The sequence below is a fragment of the Plutella xylostella genome, chromosome 20, assembly GCF_932276165.1.
Source record: "Plutella xylostella chromosome 20, ilPluXylo3.1, whole genome shotgun sequence".
NCBI classification, from domain to species: domain Eukaryota; kingdom Metazoa; phylum Arthropoda; class Insecta; order Lepidoptera; family Plutellidae; genus Plutella; species Plutella xylostella.
Window position 1 is genome coordinate 5,087,485 of NC_064000.1, and position 18,743 is coordinate 5,106,227.

General features: G+C 36.5%; 1 protein-coding gene across 2 annotated transcripts; it reads right to left on the bottom strand.

The window, feature by feature from the left end:
• Window positions 1-1,200: 1,200 nt before the first annotated feature.
• LOC105388645 (UDP-glucose 4-epimerase) lies at window positions 1,201-18,254 on the bottom strand. Of its 2 annotated transcripts, none has more exons than XM_048628167.1 (7): window positions 17,985-18,254; window positions 13,393-13,651; window positions 11,897-12,010; window positions 10,603-10,782; window positions 8,952-9,065; window positions 8,179-8,341; window positions 1,201-1,539 (listed from the first exon to the last, which is right to left on the bottom strand). In XM_048628167.1, the coding sequence occupies exons 1-7, from the start codon at window positions 18,002-18,004 to the stop codon at window positions 1,301-1,303; spliced, it is 1,089 nt and encodes a 362-aa protein (XP_048484124.1). In that variant the 5' UTR covers window positions 18,005-18,254; the 3' UTR covers window positions 1,201-1,300. The 2 variants fall into 2 exon arrangements, with proteins under 2 accessions (XP_048484124.1, XP_048484125.1); XM_048628168.1 differs by lacking the exon at window positions 17,985-18,254 and adding an exon at window positions 15,199-15,290.
• Between the last annotated feature and the right edge of the window lie 489 nt (window positions 18,255-18,743).

Sequence of the window (18,743 nt, forward strand, 5' to 3'; positions counted from 1 at the left end):
ATACCTTGAAAGAAGAAAATTATAGGAATAGTACAGTCTGGGCCAAATGAACCTGACCACACAGGTGGCATTGTCACTATTGAGGGTTTAGGTTTCCTCAAACAAAACTAGTGGGCGCTTGTATGCGTATAAATTTACATGAACATCAGGAATTATTATGGAAGAAATATTCTGGCAATAAAAATGTAAAAAAAGAGCGAGCGCGACAGATAACTTTTGTCACGTCTTAATTGCGACCCGTGCTAGCCCTTCAGATGGAGAAATCTTGTCTCCCTTGGTCCCTGCTCCCGGCTGAGGGACGTCAGGATGGGTGTATGTAAACTGCTTCATAAATTACTTCTTTTAAATGTTTTGGCAAATGAATATCTCAGAGAAACACTTATAACAAAGAAAATATAGCACGTTTATTACACGTCAAAAATAACATGTGTAAGTATAATTTTATTTAAATTAAACATAAATGTAAATATATTTCTTAAATTAGATAATAAATTTAGCACCTCTACGAGGATTTAAAAACAAGAAACTTTGGAATCGATACTATCAATAAATGCATATTTATATCATATTTGGAATGAAACAGAAGACAGCGCAAAAAATGCAACTAAAATGTTTACGTCAATATAAATCTAAAACATAATATTAATAAATAAAATAAGTTACATATTTCGAATATGGCTTTCTTATTCCGCTAGCACTGGCATAATCCTTTGGTATTGTCGTTTTAACATATTATATTGCTTTGGTAAAAAATATTAACTTAAATATTTATTAAAATATACCTACTACATATCTATGTAGCTATTACATAAAAGTAGTCAATAAATTACATGGCAACAAAATAGGAACACTTAATGATGAAAACATAGTTATTTTGGTCAAGTAGTAAAACTTAAAATCTTAAGTATAGAAAGTGTAAATAAATATTTTTCTACGAATGTGAAAAGAACAAGATAGATGTTTAACTGGTTCAAAAAAATTAACGATGGCATACGAAAAGAAACCACCATCTTTCTAGGCTTTTGTCTTTGTCGAATGACGCAATCAAAGAACATAACATATAACATAATTTTATGAGTTTGTTTTTGCGAGTAGTACCTACGTCGTCCCAGGTTTTAGTCGCAAATAAGGGCCAACTCGGCTAAACCTTATATTTAAACAAAAACAACATTTTCAAGCTCATTATCCCTTTAACCTTTCTTTCTACATATAACAATGCCATCTAAGATGTAAATTGCAAGCTATCAACTACGCAACAAGACAAAAGCTTCCATATTCAACTTCAACCGTCGACCATAAACTAGCTAGACTTCTTGAACCCATTAGGGTTATTGCTTTGCCACCTCCAAGTGTCTGCGCACATGTCATCTAGCGTCTTCTTCGCACTCCAGCCGAGTAGCTTATGCGAGAGTGAGACGTCTGCATAGTTGGCAGCGATGTCGCCGGCGCGACGGCCGACGATTTTGTATGGGATTTTGCGACCGCTCGCTTTCTCGAAGGCCGCTATCATTTGCAGGACTGAGTAGCCGTTGCCGGTTCCTGAGGAGACAGAAAATTGCGTGGTAAGAATATATCCAGGATATTGAGTTAACAGGACACTAGGGGATTGTCGGAAATCCGGAAGGACATGGAATCTATAATGTGGCAAGTTACTTGGCGACCCTCCTTGCGGGGTGAAAGAAGTGGCGGGGGCGAGGTAGCACGACATGCTACACACGTAGAAAAGTGTGCCCGGATTAATCTCGCGATAGCTTGTAACTATTTCTGACGTAAGTAAAATTTTATTCTATGAGTGTTACCGTAAATGTCATATTTAGCTTAAAATTTATAGTTTGACAGCATTAAAATTTAAAGTAAAGTAAAGTATTGTTTATTTGCATGAATATAGGTGTTACATAAGATGTTACATTAAAATGTCAATAAATTAAAAATAAATCACTATATTCTACCATGCAGGCATGCAAATATTATTATCTAATTACAATTATGTCACTATCAGTATAAAATTAAGATCATCAAATATTATTAATTATATATTATATTATTTCTAGTCAAAATTGTCGTCTAGGAACTCTTGCAAACTATAGTAGCATTTGCCTATTAGTAATTTCCTTAATGTTAGTTTGTACAAATGTGTATTATCTATATTTCTAATGCATTTAGGTAGCTTATTATATATTTTCGGAGCCATACCAAATATGCTCTTGCTAAACAGGGTGGTTGAGCGGACCGGAGCACACAGTTTAGTGTCTCTTTTACTTTTAAGTCTATTGAACAGGTTTAAATTAGACCTAACGAATACGGCAGTTTCAAAGATATAAAGTGATGGTAGGGTCAACACATTATATTTTTTAAAGTGTGGCACACAGCTGTCTGTTTGCTTTAGTTTACATATTGCCCTTATGCAACGTTTCTGCGCTTTAAATGCCATCTCTTTGTGAGTCGAGTTTCCCCAGAATATTATGCCATATCTTAGTGTAGAGGCCACAAATGCATGATATACTGCTAATAGGGCAGATAGACTGGCTATTTTAGCAAGCATGTATAGAGCATAGGAAAACTGACTAACTTTTTTGCAAATTTGTTCTATCTGTGGCTTCCATGTTAAATGAGCGTCAATGTTTAGTCCTAAGAATTTTGTTTCATTTACTTCGTTAATTTTTTCATTATTATATTGAATGTCAAGTTTCTTATGTATTTTATTGTAATTGTTGGTAAATGTCATAATATGTGTTTTACTAAGATTGATAACAAGATTATTATGTTCAAGCCAATCGATGATAGTTCGTAGAGAGTTATTTATTTCAGTTTCATAGTTGTTTGGGTTTTGACATTCAGCAATCAAGGTGCTGTCATCCGCAAATAGGACCATAGGATGTGACACTGATTTAGGCAGATCATTTATATAAATGAGGAACAGTAATGGCCCTAATACACTACCTTGCGGTACACCATATTGCACTGTTCTAGGTTGTGAAGAATAATGAATTTCTGTTTTAGTTTTATGACATATTTTTGAGACCTGCGTTAGTTGTTGTCTGTTGTTTAGATAGCTTTTAATGAGTTCATGTGCATTACCTCGGATGCCATACATATAAAGCTTTTTCATTAGTATATTGTGGTCAACAAAGTCGAATGCTTTGGTCATATCCATATACATGGCCGCACTGGGATTTTCTTATCTAAATTCGTTACTACTTTTACCAGAAAATCATATATAGCTAGGTCAATTGTCATATTTTGTCTAAAGCCCTTCTGTTCTTCAGTAAATAAATTCTTTTTCTCAAAGTATTGGTTTAGGTTCCTATAAATTACTTTTTCAAAAACTTTTGAGAGTATAGGTATTAACGCAACTGGTCTATAGAAATTCATGTTTTTCCGATCACTCTTCTTAAATACTGGCTTAATAATAGAAATTTTAAGCTTTTCTGGGAATATCCCCTTCTCGATAGAAAGGTTTATAAGGTAGCTTAGAACAGGCGATATGACTTCTGCTACATATTTTAATACCTTCGTGCAAATTTTGTCATGACCAGTGCTATTAGTATTTTTTAAGTTCTTTATTATTAAATACACTTCATAAGGGGTGGTAGGATTCAAGAACAAAGAATTAGGATTAAAAGTGATTCCTACTGGGTTAATTTGATTAGTTTTCTTAGTACATTGTTGATTTACCTGATCAATGTAAAAATCATTGAAGGCTTGTGCAATCTCTTGTGGATCAGTAATAAGGTGTTCGTCAATTTTAATTTGTTCAATGTAATTTTTATGGTTATTATTATTATTATTTTTTGTGTTATCATTTATTATTTTCCATGTAGCTTTAGATTTGTTTGTTGATGTTTTTATATTGTAATCATTTTGTGATTTTTTAGTCATAGTAATAATTTTTTTAAGTCTTTTAGTGTAGTTTTTAAATATTTGTTTGTTTTCTTGACTGGGTGACTGTCTATATTGCCATAGTAGCTGTCTCTTTCTTTTAGTGCATAGTTTTATGCCCTTTGAGATCCATTGTGGTCGCCTATGGCTCGATATTTTTACTCTTATAGTCGGAAAACACAAATCATACAACATTTTAAATAAGTCATAAAACTCATTGAATGCAGCATTGACGTCATTGCTACTGTATATCTCACTAAAACTGAGCCTTGATAAGTGTTCCTTAAACTTATTCAGGTTATCAATATTGTAATCTTGTTTTTGAGAATACCAATAATTAAGGACAGAGTAGTTTCTGACAGGGCACCTCAGTATCTGTCCAGTATGATCCGAGAGTGCCAGTTCTACAACTTCACTCTTGCATCCCCTAATATTGTGTGCGAAGTTGTCCAAGCAAGTACCGCTGCTAATACGTGTGGGAGTATTGAAAGTTAGTTTTAAGTTGTAGCTCATTAAAAGATCTTCAAAGTCATTTGAAAATCTATTACTTTTTAGTCGGTCTATGTTAAAATCTCCACATATAATAGTTTGCCTTTTGCCGTAGCAGAGTTTCCTTAGTAGTTTGTCTAAATTTTTAAAGAAAATGTCATAAGTCTTAATGTCATATTTTGCTTTTCTGTATACACAAATTATATTTATGTTGTGTTCAGGGAGGGTAATGCCACAACATTCTATTGCATTTATAACATTACATTCGTCTAAATCAATAACCTTGAACTTATGACCATTTCTGACAAGAATAGCAGCTCCTCCACTTCGTGTATTCCTAACAGAATATGTTGCCAATTCGTAATTTATTACATTTAAAGAGTAAATATCAGATTCTATCATATTATGTTCCGTGATTCCTATTATGTCAATTACAGTTCCTTTATTACTTAGCTTCTCTAAATTTACAGTTAACAAGTCTGCTTTACTAATAAGTCCGTCAATATTTTGATGAAAGATATTTACATGCTTATTCACGAAAAAAGTCTTTCCGAATACAATTTTCATTTGCTACATCATTGAGAGAAACATTAGATACATTATTATTGTCATTCATTTCTGTCTGAACAGTATTACAAGTAAAATCTGTTTGAGTAAACTTGTCCTCGCTCTTACTACAATCATGGATCTGTTTTGCTTCCCCGACATATTCATCATATTTAATTCTATAGTTAATTCTTAATAAATCACGAAGAATCGATCGACATAAGAAGAGAGGACTTCTTTGAGTATTGTTCCTAAATTTTACATCCACAAACGTTGAATTAAGAAATTCATTCAAGACAAATTTGACTTCGTAATTTAGCTTGTCTTCATTTAAATGTCGGCTATATGCCACTTTCGGAATTATAACATTAGTATTCTGAACCTTACGTAGCCAAGTCCTAAGTTCAAAAAGAAATTCATTTGGGTTTATGTCATTTGCCCCACATATTAATATTACGAAATCATTTTTAGATAGCTTCGCGATTTCTTCTATTTCAGCATTGACAACGTCAATTATCTTTGCTTGTGGCTTTAGTGAGCAAGTCACAAGAAAATCTTGGCCTAGAAGCTTTTGTAGTATCCCTTGTGTATGTCTACCCTGTTGGTCAGCTAGGATTATGACCTTGCGTTTAGGCTTTGTTTCCGCTGGACTGTTCATTGTAGTATGTTCGCTATTCGATTCTGTTCTTGATTTTTTTGTATGTATTTCGCTATCATTTGTAGGTTTCGAGCAGCCCATTATCGCTTGAGAAGTCTGTGGTATCATAGTTCGTTCTGGTTTGCTTGTAGTCATATCGTCTTCTTGATGTACATTTATAGACATTGATGTACTCTGGTTAGGTAGGCAACGCTGTATCGGTGTGTCTCTGGAGGCGTCCAATAGGTGTCGCCGCCGTCTACTTCGCCGGGGTGTAGAATGTGGTAGTGTTTTCAATTTTACTTTGTTATAATTTTTTGGAGTGTGTATCTTTGCTGGTGTCCCTGGATTTATCGTGACAATTTTTTTCAATACCTCAATTTCTCTATTTTTTTCTTCAAGTAGACTTTTCATACCATGATTTTCTAATAGTAATTTTTCTATTTCCAAATTTGCGCTATCTAGGCTATGTTTTAATATTTTCATTTGCTCTTGTAGCTCATTTAATTGAGATGTATCCATCATGGCTGTTGGCAAGCTATGTGCGCTCGAGTCAAACATTGTTGAGTTCCATAATGTGTCATTGTGCATAGTAGAATTCATATCAGGATCAGAATTGGACTTTTGTATTTTATTTCTTATTGTTACGTTATCCATATTGTATTTAATTCTCAGAATAAGTCACACTCAATATTTTTTTTGTATTATATAGGTAGTATTCGTGGATTGGAACGTAACATAGCGTTTTTATCATTCGCCGATGTAGTGGGAGCTTTATTTCAATTTTATTTCTGGCAACACTGGACAGCTGTCAGTTTATGAACAGCTGATTGGCCTAGTTTGTTGCTTGTTTACCAAATAATTAATACAAATACCGTTTTTTGGCAGTTTATGCATTATTTAAATTCAAAAGCACCCATAATCGATAATGGATCGATTTGGATGTTTACCTTCAGAATATCTACCAATTTGAATTTATTTATGTAAAAGTGTTTTATTTTATAAATCAATTTCCATGTCACTTTCATGTTCACTCTCTGTTTGAACTTGTTCATCGTCGTCGTCATCCTCATCTTCATCATCGTTTTCATTAACTTCAATTATAAATCTAAGACAAAAACCAAAAAACATTATACCTACTTTGAAGTATAATGTACTAGAGTACGCCAGTCATATTAGTTCAGTGTACACCTATAATATTTTGTGTTTAATTTACATTAAATTATAAATAAACAATAACATACCTGTCCAATACATCGTCAAATACTCTATCAGATTTATAATATTCGTCTTAATTTTTTATGACATGGTCGTCACAATTTCTCCACTTTTCAGGCGAATAATTAGAGAAAAGCAACTCTAAGTCTTTTATCTCTTTATCTAAGTTAGAGTCAATCGACGTTCTTGCGAGCTTGCCTTTCACGTACCGCCACACAAGTTCAATAGGATTTAATTCCGGGTGGTATGGGGGTAGGCGAAGCACGATATGACCATTTTCTTTCAAAATTTCATCAATTTTGTAATTTTTCTCTGTGTTTTGCTCATTAATTACTTTCATTAAATCACATAAATTTTGGTTGCTTTCCTAGTTACAAGAACTGACAACTGACGCACTGTCATATGGACTCTTCGTCTTTGTTGTTTACTTTTTCGTATCTGACTGCGCAGTACCAACCTTTAGCCGCGTAGCATGACTGATCCGGTACGCTGTTCTACAAGAAGCCCCTATATTGAGACATTATACGATTTGTTGTTTTTAACGTTATTTTGTTGACGAATTATAGATACCTAATAATAATATAATGATAATATTAAAAAGGCTTCAACACTCATCCTAAGACTAATGGTCTCAGGATCAATGATCTCATGTGGGTCGCACTCAAATTATGACAGACTATTAAGACATGTGGCCGCCTCGGCTGCGCGGCCGAGACTGCCGTAACAATGACATGCAGTGCACGCGTTGCCCTTCAACTCTACCCCTCCCGCTACCCGCTGTCGTCTTGGGTACCTCGTCCCCTCCGCGTCTTTCACCCCGCAAGGAGGGTCGCCAAGCAACTTGCCAATCTATAAAATCCACCTTGTATTTTCTTTTAATGTGCACATCTCAGCAGTAGGTCTATAGGCAAATATTTCTGATATCCTTCAAAGTTTTCTCTGGAGCTCTAATACCTTGCAATAACTACTTACGATTGGTAATACTGTTGTTAGATTAGACAGCTCCTGTCAAATTACCCACGTGTCTGCCACATCGATAATCGGTGTTTCGGCAGAGTTACAGAACAAAGGTGGCACGAGCACTTGATCCATCCACTATACAACGTTTCCAAGACCCAATATTCTATTCTATTCTCTGTGGGGATGTAAGTACCTGTACTTGGCTCTCTTGAATGGAACCGTTATGCATATCCCCAAGGCCTAAACTGCTTTCCTAAGCTTGGGCCATTTCCCACCACGCTGGTCCACTGGATGTGCTAAATCTAGATATGCAGGTTTCCTCACGATGTTTACCTTCACCGTAAGAGTGATGGTATACATTGTAGGTACTTAAATTCAAAGAACTCATTGGTACATGTCAGGATACACTCTTTACGCTTCTATACCACTTAACACCCTGTATATCATACCTAAATTAACCGCGGTGAAGCCGGGGCGCGGCAGCAGCGCCAGCGCGCGCGCGTGCCCCGCGGCCAGGTCCGCCACGTGGATGTAGTCTCGTACTCCGGACCCGTCCGGCGTGGGGTAGTCGCCGCCGAAGACATTGAGGGAGGGGAGACGGCCTACTGCTACCTGGCGAGGGGAAGTTGTGTTGATTAAAGTATATGTAGGTCTTGTAACTGTTACAGCTGGATATAATTTTTGTATTAGATCATAGACATTTTTTTCCAATCATACTTTATTTACCTGGCATAAGGATCTGTCAAACGACACAGCACAGGGCTCATGCTATACTTAATTATTTTACAAAGTTTAATCCAGGGATAAAGTATAGTCGTCCAGTGTGGGGCAAAGACACCCGACCCTGAGTGACAATGCTATCTCAGAGGAGTTTTATTTGTAAAGGTAGAGGTGATACCAAAGTAAATAAATTTGGTTTAGAAAACATCAAATTAAAAAACATAACCAATAAAAAACTGGTATTCATTTCATAATTTCAAAGTTATTAATCCTACTAACTAATATTATAAAGGTGACAGTTTGTGAGTATATGTGTGTGTGTGTGTACGTTTGCTACTTCTTCACGTCAAAACGGTTAATCCGATTTTAATGAAATTTGGTATATGGAGTTAGCTGACACCCTGGATTAACACATAAGCTACTTTTCATTCCGGAATTCCCATGGGAAAACTTTTTAAGGCGAAGCGAAGATCGCGGGGACAGCTAGTTAATAACAACTTACCTGGGCAATATACGGCATGAGGTTGTTGGGGATCCCGGCGGGGTCCTCGCCGATGCGGCCGCTCTCGTGCGCGCCCACCGGGTTGAAGTAGCGCAGCGATATTACACTCCACTTCTGAAATTATAACACAGAATAAAATTAATTAACTAAAATTCTTAACGTTTTGAAAAAATACTAATTCCTAAACCTTGTCCAGTGACAGGCGTTCCGGGTCTCCATACACTAGCTATGCTTCTGATGTCACAAAATTCGAAATTGTCATAATAGGCACTCACCTGCTATGATAACATCTTCAAATCTGATCAGAGCTGTAATTTATTAAATAAGAACAAAATGGCGGCCATCTTTCATTTCTGAACGAATAAAAAGAGCGCGTTTACTGCCGCTGTGTTTCCATTCGTTCAAAATTGGAACAAAACCGCTTTTTGTTTTTCTTCCTCTCACCTTATCGCTAACAGCGAGGTCCTCACAAATGGTCTCGCAGTAGTGCTTGGTGCGTGCGTAGGGGCTGGACAGGCCGCGGCCGGTCGCGTGCGACTCGTCTAGTGGAAGGCGCTCCGGGTCTCCATACACTAGTTATGCTCCTCATGTCACTAGATTCTAATACCATGCACTCATTCGTCGAGCTGTCTAAATTTTCCGCTTAGGTACTGCTTTATTCTGAACGGAGCGGTAATTTATTAAAGAAGAACAAAATGGCGGCTTTCCTCCATTTTTGAACGAATGAAAACAGCGCGTCACTGCAATAGACGAATAGCGCGCGGTTTTGACCGATACAGCCGCTCTGTGTTTCCTTTCGTTCAAAAATGGAACACAGCTGCCTTTAGTTTTTATTTTTTCTTTTCTCACCTTATCGCTAACAGCCAGGTCTTCACAGATAGTCTCTCAGTAGTGCTTGGTGCGTGCGTAGGGGCTGGACAGGCCGCGGCCGGTCGCGTGAGACTCGTCCAGTGGAAGCCGCTCCGGGTCTCCGTACACTAGCTATTGTCTATGCTTCTCATGTCACTAGATTCTCATACCATGCACTCATTCGTTGAGCTGACTAAATTTTCCGTTTACTGCTTTATTCTGAACGGAGCTACAAAAAAACAAAAGAAGAACAAAATGGCGGCTGTCTTCCATTTTCGAACGAATGAAAAGAGCGCGTCGCCGCAATGGACCAATAGCGTCGCGCGGTTTTGACATATTCCGCCGCTGTTTTATCATTCGTTCAAAAATAGAACAAAACCGCTTCTTTTCTTCTTTTTTCTTCCTCTCACCTTATCGCTAACAGCCAGGTCCTCACAGATAGTCTCGCAGTAGTGCTTGGTGCGTGCGTAGGGGCTGGACAGGCCGCGGCCGGTGGCGTGAGACTCGTCTAGGGGAAGGCGCTCGGGTCTCCGTACATTATGTGAGTATAATGCTTCTCATATCACTAGATTCTCATACCATGCACTCGTTTGTTGAGCTGCTCAAATTTCCTGCTTATACTGCTTTAATCTGAACGGAGAGCAAAATGGCGGCCATCTTCTATTTCTCAACTAATGATAAGAGCGCGTGACCGCAATGGACCAATAGCGTCGCGTGGTTTTGACAGATTCCGCCGCTCTTTTATCATTCGTTCAAAAATTAAACATAACCGCCATTTCTTCGTCTTTTATCTTCTTCCCACCTTATCGCTAACAGCCAGGTCCTCACAAATAGTCTCGCAGTAGTGTTTGGTGCGTGCATAGGGGCTGGACAGGCCGCGGCCGGTCGCGTGAGACTCGTCCAGTGGAAGGCGCTCCGGGTCTCCGTAGACGGTACAGGAGGAACTGAAGATCAGGTTGTAGACGTTGTTTTTGCGCATCGTCTGTGGGTGTTAGGTTAGAAGTTTACTGTACTACTTACTGTATTTGGTGTTAAAAAAGGGTTACTGAGCGGAAAACTAAAGGAACTATTTTTTGTTCCATGGATTTTTAAAATTCGTGAATAAAATAGCTATAAGTAAGATAGTATTATCTTGCAAAAGGGAGCGATCCCTATAATTTTGGTTTTTGACGCCATTGCGGTAAAATCTGTCCGCTGCCGTTATTTCAAACATTATATCTGTGGTGAAGGCTGAAAGAGGAATTCCATGGACAGAGTGCTGCGCTAGGGAGATGCTTATGTTCGGCAGACGCCATTAGTGCGCTGAGGACAGAGGCAAAATATAAACATCAGTCATGGAAGTAGAAAAAAAGGCGGAAGGAATCTCGCTTACTAAAACACTGAGGCACCGCAATGAAGCGGCGACATGAGGGTGTGTGGGTAGGGTGCCTCTGTTTTTAGTTAGCGATATTCCTTCCGCCTTTTTTAGGGTTCCGTAGCCAAAATGGCAAAAACGGAACCCTTATAGTTTCGTCATGTCCGTCTGTCCGTCTGTCCGTCTGTCCGTCTGTCACAGCCGATTTACTCGGAAACTATAAGTACTACAGTGATGAAATTTGATGGGAATATGTGTTGTATGAACCGCTACAAAAATATGACACTAAATAGTAAAAAAAAGAATTGGGGGTGGGGCCCCCCATACATGTAACTGAGGGATGAAATTTTTTTTTTCGATGTACATACCCGTGTGGGGTATCAATGGAAAGGTCTTTTAAAATGATATAAAGTTTTCTAAAAAACATTTTTCTTAAAGTGAACGGTTTTTGAGATATCAGCTCTCAAAGTCGTAAAAAGTATGTCCCCCCCCCCTCTATTTTTATAACTACGGGGTATAAAATTCTAAAAAAAATAGAGGTGATGCATGCTAATTAACTCTTTCAACGATTTTTGGTTTGATCAAAGTATCTCTTATAGTTTTTGAGATAGGTTGATTTAACTGTAATTTTGGTTAAGTTATTTGCTACGGAACCCTTTGTGCGCGAGCCCGACTCGCACTTGGCCGGTTTTGTTTCTACTTCGATGAGTAAGTATAGACTGATGAAAATGATAATACTCACATCAAGCAGCGTGCAAGTCCCAGTGATGTTGTTCTGGTAGTACTCCAGCGGCTTCTCCACCGACTCGCCCACCGCCTTCAACGCCGCGAAGTGGATCACGCAGTGCACGCTGTGCTGGAAACATACAGGTTATTGTATACTCACGAGCAAGGAAAAAGTTCAAGAGAAGTGACCAATGTTGGAAAACATTTAATTTAGAATTTGATGAAAATATTAACGTTTTTAGTTGGTAAGTAATATTTTGATACGCTGTTAAAAGTACTTCAATATTGCAGACAGCTATTTTTTTTTTTCGTTTAGGAAGGGTTTGCTTACATAGAGAATTGGGTTCCCTGTATCTACCTGTACCGGTAACCTGATGGGATGGATGAGATTTAAAAATCCGGGAAGTGCTCCGTGAGCGTGAGTGATCGCTTTCGCATAATCAGGTTACCGGTACAGTTAGATACCCTAATTTGGTGATGGAACTTTGTCATTGCTCGAGAGTGTACATTACTTCATAAACACAAAATACGTAATAGTCTGCATGATAAGAGTTTTATTCAAAATGTTTATATAAACTCCAAAAAATTAAGAGTTGAAGTGTAGCTCCCAAACGTCTTTAAAGGGCGATGGTAGCTCAGTCGGTAAGCGCCCGCTTCTCACGCCAGAGATGCGGGTTCGAATCCCGGCGCTGACATGTACCTACCAATGAGTTCTTTGAATTTAAGTACAATGTATACCATCGCTCTTACGGTGAAGGAAAACATCGTGGGGAAACCTGCACATCTAGATTCTAGATGTGTATCCTAAGTGCATTGTACTTATTCCAAAAACGGCGATATGGTTTAGCACATCAATCTAGATATGTGAACCCACCAACCCGCACTGGACCAGCGTGGTGGGAAATGGTCTAAGCTTTGGAAGGCAATTTAGACCTAGGGGATATGCACAAAGGTTCCATTCGAGCGAGCCAGGTACTTACACCCCCACAGAGAATAGAATAGAACGTCTTTAAAAGGCAGCCCAAAGTTAAAATACTCAATATCTCTGCTACTTAGTTATTGCTGATAACATATCAGCGAAACTAACGCAATTTCACGACCACAATTAATTATTTGATTGCTAAAGTTTTTACTGTCACGAAAAGCCATAGCTATAACTATATTTCAAAATGGATGACTTTTGTTCATCCTTATCTCAGTCAGAAAGGGATGTTTTGTTTCGATAGTAAAAACAGTGACATATGTGTGGCATTTGCCTATTTTATCTTACAGGCCAATGTGCCCAAAACTTTGGACAATTGATAAAAAAATGCTACCTTATTATAGTAGGTACCTACCTACTTCATAAAAAGAAATGTCGTGGCTACTCGTGGCAAGACTGGCAAGCAAAACTAGTATTTCGGGTAGTATAAGTGGATATTGGGCTGCTCACATACATGCAATGGCAATAGGTATCCCACTACCAAATCGCAAATAAAACAAACGATCCAAAAAATATTAAACCCAACCAACCTTATCAAAAACCTCCTGCAACTTCGCGCCATCTGCTATATTAACATCATAGAAGATCACACTCTTGCCAGTCAACTCCTCTATAATCCTCAGAGGTTCTGGCTTCTTCTGCCCGGGCGCTCTGTAAGCGTTGACTAGATTGTCTATGACTACTATGTCGTATTGTTCGCTTTTCACCGGGTCTTCGAGTAAGGCCGCTACGGTGTGGGAGCCTACGTAGCCCGCTCCACCCGTTAGAAGAATCGCTTGCTTCATTACTCTGTGGGTTAGAAAGAGGTTGTTAATTTTCTTGAATAAGAAGTTCTTTTTTGTAGTACCTTCATGGGCGTTTAGGCAGTAGTGGTTGGATTAGGAAGGCCGAGGACAGTGTTGTGGTTCTCCTTAGGCAGTGAAAAGTTATTATGTTAGTTGATGATGATGATGATGACACGGTGTATAAATCGAATTAGAGTCTGAAAGCGTTAGCTTTTGCTGCATTAGGACGCATAATAATAATAAATTTGAATGACATCATTGGGACTAAAATAATAACTAAACTGCCAATCACATTAACTTACTTAACTGTAACAACGGACATACCTATCAAGACTAATAGGTAAGTGTGTCCTAGATATGTTGTTTACCTACAAGCAATACCTACCTACCTAAGGTACTTAGTTTAACGTTTCTACTAACAATTCGTCATCATAAAACAATACATTTGCTACCTACTTTGCTCCATTAGGTCACGATTATGTACGTACCTACAGTAGTTATTTACCTAATACATAGAAACAGCTGCTGCTGAAGGATATTTATTATTAAATTATTAATAATTTATTTGTCAGGTTTCTGAATTTCAGTTATTTCCGCACTGTGTGTGCACATACCTACTATGGTCTATGGTATTCATAATCATTATCAGATATAAAATATCTTACACTATGTAGACAAGAAGCGACATACTTACACAGTAAGTAATAAACATAAATAATGCCATAATCCATGTAGATTAACGGATCGAAGTACCTATCTGTGTTTATCGGACACATTGTAGACTATTGTATCATTCTAAAGACGTCCAAGTCAGACTTCAGAAATTAGGTACAGGAAGGGTTACTCTACCTTGACATAAAGCCAACGGTCGAGAGTTATCATGGATACGCTACTTTGAATACAGCGGGATAGAGTCGGGGTTATCGTAGCACGCCTCCAAAATCTAGAGTGACTCCTAAGATACTGAGTGAACAAACTACGGTTATCCCCTTATGCAGAACGGATGAAGAAGAAAAGGGTGAAGCTGCTTGGGAGAAGCCATGATAATAAATGATACGATAGCATACGATACGAAGTCGGATAGCGGAAGAGAGCTTCATACAATACAACATTTTTGCAGCTTAGCAATTTAAAATAAAGAAGATAATGGATTATTATGAAATATCTTTAAAATCATAGTAGGTATACCATGGTGGTACTCATCCTTGTACTTACAATATTTTGGAGTAGGAGATCGAAATACTTACATAGTTCAATACCAAAAACGTAAGTAATTTCTGTATCAATGTTTCGAAATAACCAGTAGGTTTAAATTGCATTAAAGGACAAATAGGACGGTTCAATGATCTCAATAAAACAAACAAAAATGAACGCTACGACTCATGCGCATGATCGCTTTCATAACTCTCGTCTAGAAATCAAAATTAATTTAATTAAATTTCAGCCGCCAACTCCTTTGAAAAACCTACTTTTAATTAAAATTAGAATAAAAGAATTAAGGAAGTAAGTACTTCTTCTCCCTGCCTCAAGTTTTGTTTTAAAGTTACTAACCTTTTTTTCTCGGCTAGGTACCAACAACACGTCTGTATGCCAACAACTCGACCGCACACTGAATCTTTATCAAATCGCTCACTACACTCATTGCTATATTACAGGCAGATTACCTTATCAGCACTTGTATCGGGTTGTAAGCTTGTATGTTTTGAAGTATGAATTGTCTTACGCAATGATGAATTGGCTTTATCTTTTTTTAAATCGCGTTTTGCCGCAGTTGCTACTTTATACATAGAAGTTAGGTTACTTGAATGATCATTTCATATAAATCCTAACTAATATTATAAATGTGAAACTAACTGTGTCTGTCTGTTACTCTTTCACGCCAAAACTATTGAACTGATTTGAATGAAATTTGGTATACATATGGTCTAGACACTCTAGACCCTGAGAAAGAACATAGGCTACTTTTTATCCCGGAATTCACAAAAAAAGAACTTTTAATACCAAGGATGGTTAGAAGTGATTGGTGGTGATTTTTAAGACACTGCATGACAGTTTCATACTAACACAGTATTATTGTACAAAGAGAAAAATTAAGCAAACAGTGACTAAAATGTTTAAATTTCATCAAATCAAATCAAATCATTTATTTTGCTGAATATAGGTACATTGGTTTGGTTTATGATAAATAAAGGAATGGTTTGCAAAGTCTTATAATTAAAAATAAAATTAAATTAAAATTAAGAAACAGTGATAAATTCAATGGGGACTACCGTTTTTTTGCTCACCAGTTGGCGCCACTGTCGACTGAGGTTAAGAGGTACCATAGCTGTCAAATTTATCAAAGGCGACTTTATCAAATTGGCGCCAAATAAAGTTTTAAATCTTGAATCTTATAAGCTTATTAATTATAAAATAACTATCATCATATCGAGTTACTATGCCGCAATGTTGTTCAGATCCGTTATATTGGGAAAGAAAAGGAGGACATATGTTACCAAGTGATAAAACTGTTCTAAAACAGTGGCTTGTGAAATAATTATTATCCGATAATCTCGTGTTTGTGAAAATCATTATAACCAATTTCAGAAAGAACATAATGTAAATAAGGATTAGGCATTTAATAAATACACTAAAAATAAAAGAATCACACACTGATTTAACTTTTATTTATCCTTTCCGTTTAAACACACTGCTATACAAAAAATATAACACATTAGTAATCCACACAATGAATGCTGGTTGAGTTGTTAGTTGAAACTTAATAATGGTAGTATAGTATACTAAGTATTCTATTATTTGTGGGGGTGTCAGTACCTGCACCTGGCTCACTCGAATGGAGCCTTTGTCCATATCGCCTTAAGGTCTAAACTCAACTCCTAAGCTTGGACCATTTCCTACCACACTGGTCCTCTGCAGGTTGGTGGGTTCGAAAATCTAGATATGCAGATTTTATCACGATGTTTTCATTCACCGTAAGAGCGATGGTATGTACGTACGTACACTGTACATAAATTCCAAAGTAGTTACTCATTGGTGACAATATCTAGATCTGGAGTTTCATTTTTAGTGTTTACACTGCTATACAAAGTTTCTTAAGGCCACTCAACAGTATACACTGAACCATTTTGTTGTATGATGCTGTCCTCTACGTTAACAACCAAGTTACTGTTACGGTCATAGTCTTGGTGTCTGTAAAAAGCAAAAACATAGCTGTTACCTAAAGCAAACAAGCATACATTTCGTAAAAAATAAGTTTGTAAACAGTAAACAAACTAACCTCTGAATTAGCTGCTCTTTGAGACCGCTTATTTATGCGCCTCTTTTCCTTAATTCAGCTTTCAAAGCGTGCACATTCATCGATAAATAATCCATATTTGCGATAATTTCGCGAAAAGACATCACTTTTCAACAGGGAAATGAACGAAAATATAATTTATCACGAAGCCCGCCAAACAAATTATATGAAAAGTAAAATGTCACTTAACCTCAGTCAACACCAGCGCCCCTAGCGGCAAATTCACACGCGTTACTCCCCATTGATGCATGCATGCCAAAGATATACCTAATTAAATATTAATACACTTTTAACACAGCTACAAGGAACGTGACTATCACACATGGTCTTGAAGAAATTCTTTTAGGCTGTAATAGGCTTCATGTGTGGTTATTGCTCTATCTATATCTGTACTTTCATAGAAAACAAAAATAATTATAACTTTTGGCAGTAAATGGTAGATACTTACATATACATATACATGATACTTACAGATACTTTTACAGATATACATACATATACATATACATGATATGTATTTTTTGTAGTAGAAGAGGTTTCACAAAAAAAAAATACCATTTTAAAAATTCTGTGTTTTTTGGGCAGTGCTGACTCCTGATACACAGGTTTCTAGCCTAGTTCAGGCACAGATGCGGATGCTTTTTCTGAATAAACTTATTATTATAAACTTTGAGGGCAAGCAAGAGGTTAAGCTAAATGGAGATCTGAACTGAATCATTTCTATGCTTATGTTTCTACGCTTTGGTATATTTATCAATTTAGGAACTGAACAACATGTTTCTAGTAAATTAAGGCAATCATTTTAAAGTACCTACTGGTTAACATTTATGTGTTTTTGAGTTAAAAACACATACTTACAACACATAGTTGTAGTTTGAGTTGTGATGGTTTTCTACATACTTATTTATTTTACAGGTGTAAGTATAAATTAAATAAGCAATGAAATGGGTATGTTGTGGTACCTACTCAAAAAACTAAAATGTTTGACAAAACCAACTATAATTTTAGTAAGTAAAATATATTTTACCAAATATTCACTTACCCATTAGTACACGTACCCATGGCTATTTCACTAATTGCTCGTCACTGGCAAGGTTAAATTCCTTTATAATTTACATTTTTTGAGCGAACTCAAGGTTTGTTTGTTTACAAAATCATTAAATTCTAAACATCGACACCGCTGATTTATAAAATCTCTCAACGAAGCTAACTCATTGATGCATAATTAATAAACAGCATATCATTTATATAAATACAAAACGAATTTATTTATTTTTGTTTAAGTTCGAAGTAATTTTAGAAAGAAAACATTCATTTGCCAATTTTTGAAAAACAATATTTTGATTGTCAGTGCGTTTAGAAATAAAAATATACAGGATCATCATAGAATAATATTCATCAAAATTTTAATATTTACTAGATACGAAATTTTGCATATAATCCAAGTTAACAGTTAACTTAAATAGTGTATGTATATGTTATATAAATAAGGTACCGATTAAAAAATTCAACATTAATCACATTTTATTCATCGAAAAGAATGGACAAAAATCTATCACGTTTCTAAACAGAACGGCAGATCATTTTTTGTCTATGGTAAGTTCAGAAAATTTTAAATTTATTTGTAAATACCTACGTAGGTTTAATGTAAAACATTCGTAAGTATAATAAATATAAATCCCAATAAAATTTTAAGTAAACATTTTATGTAATAAAGTCCAAAGGTGAAAAAATTCGTAGAAAACTGACAAGTCTCGAAATTACTGTTTCTGAACGGTATATTGCCACAATGAAAAATTTG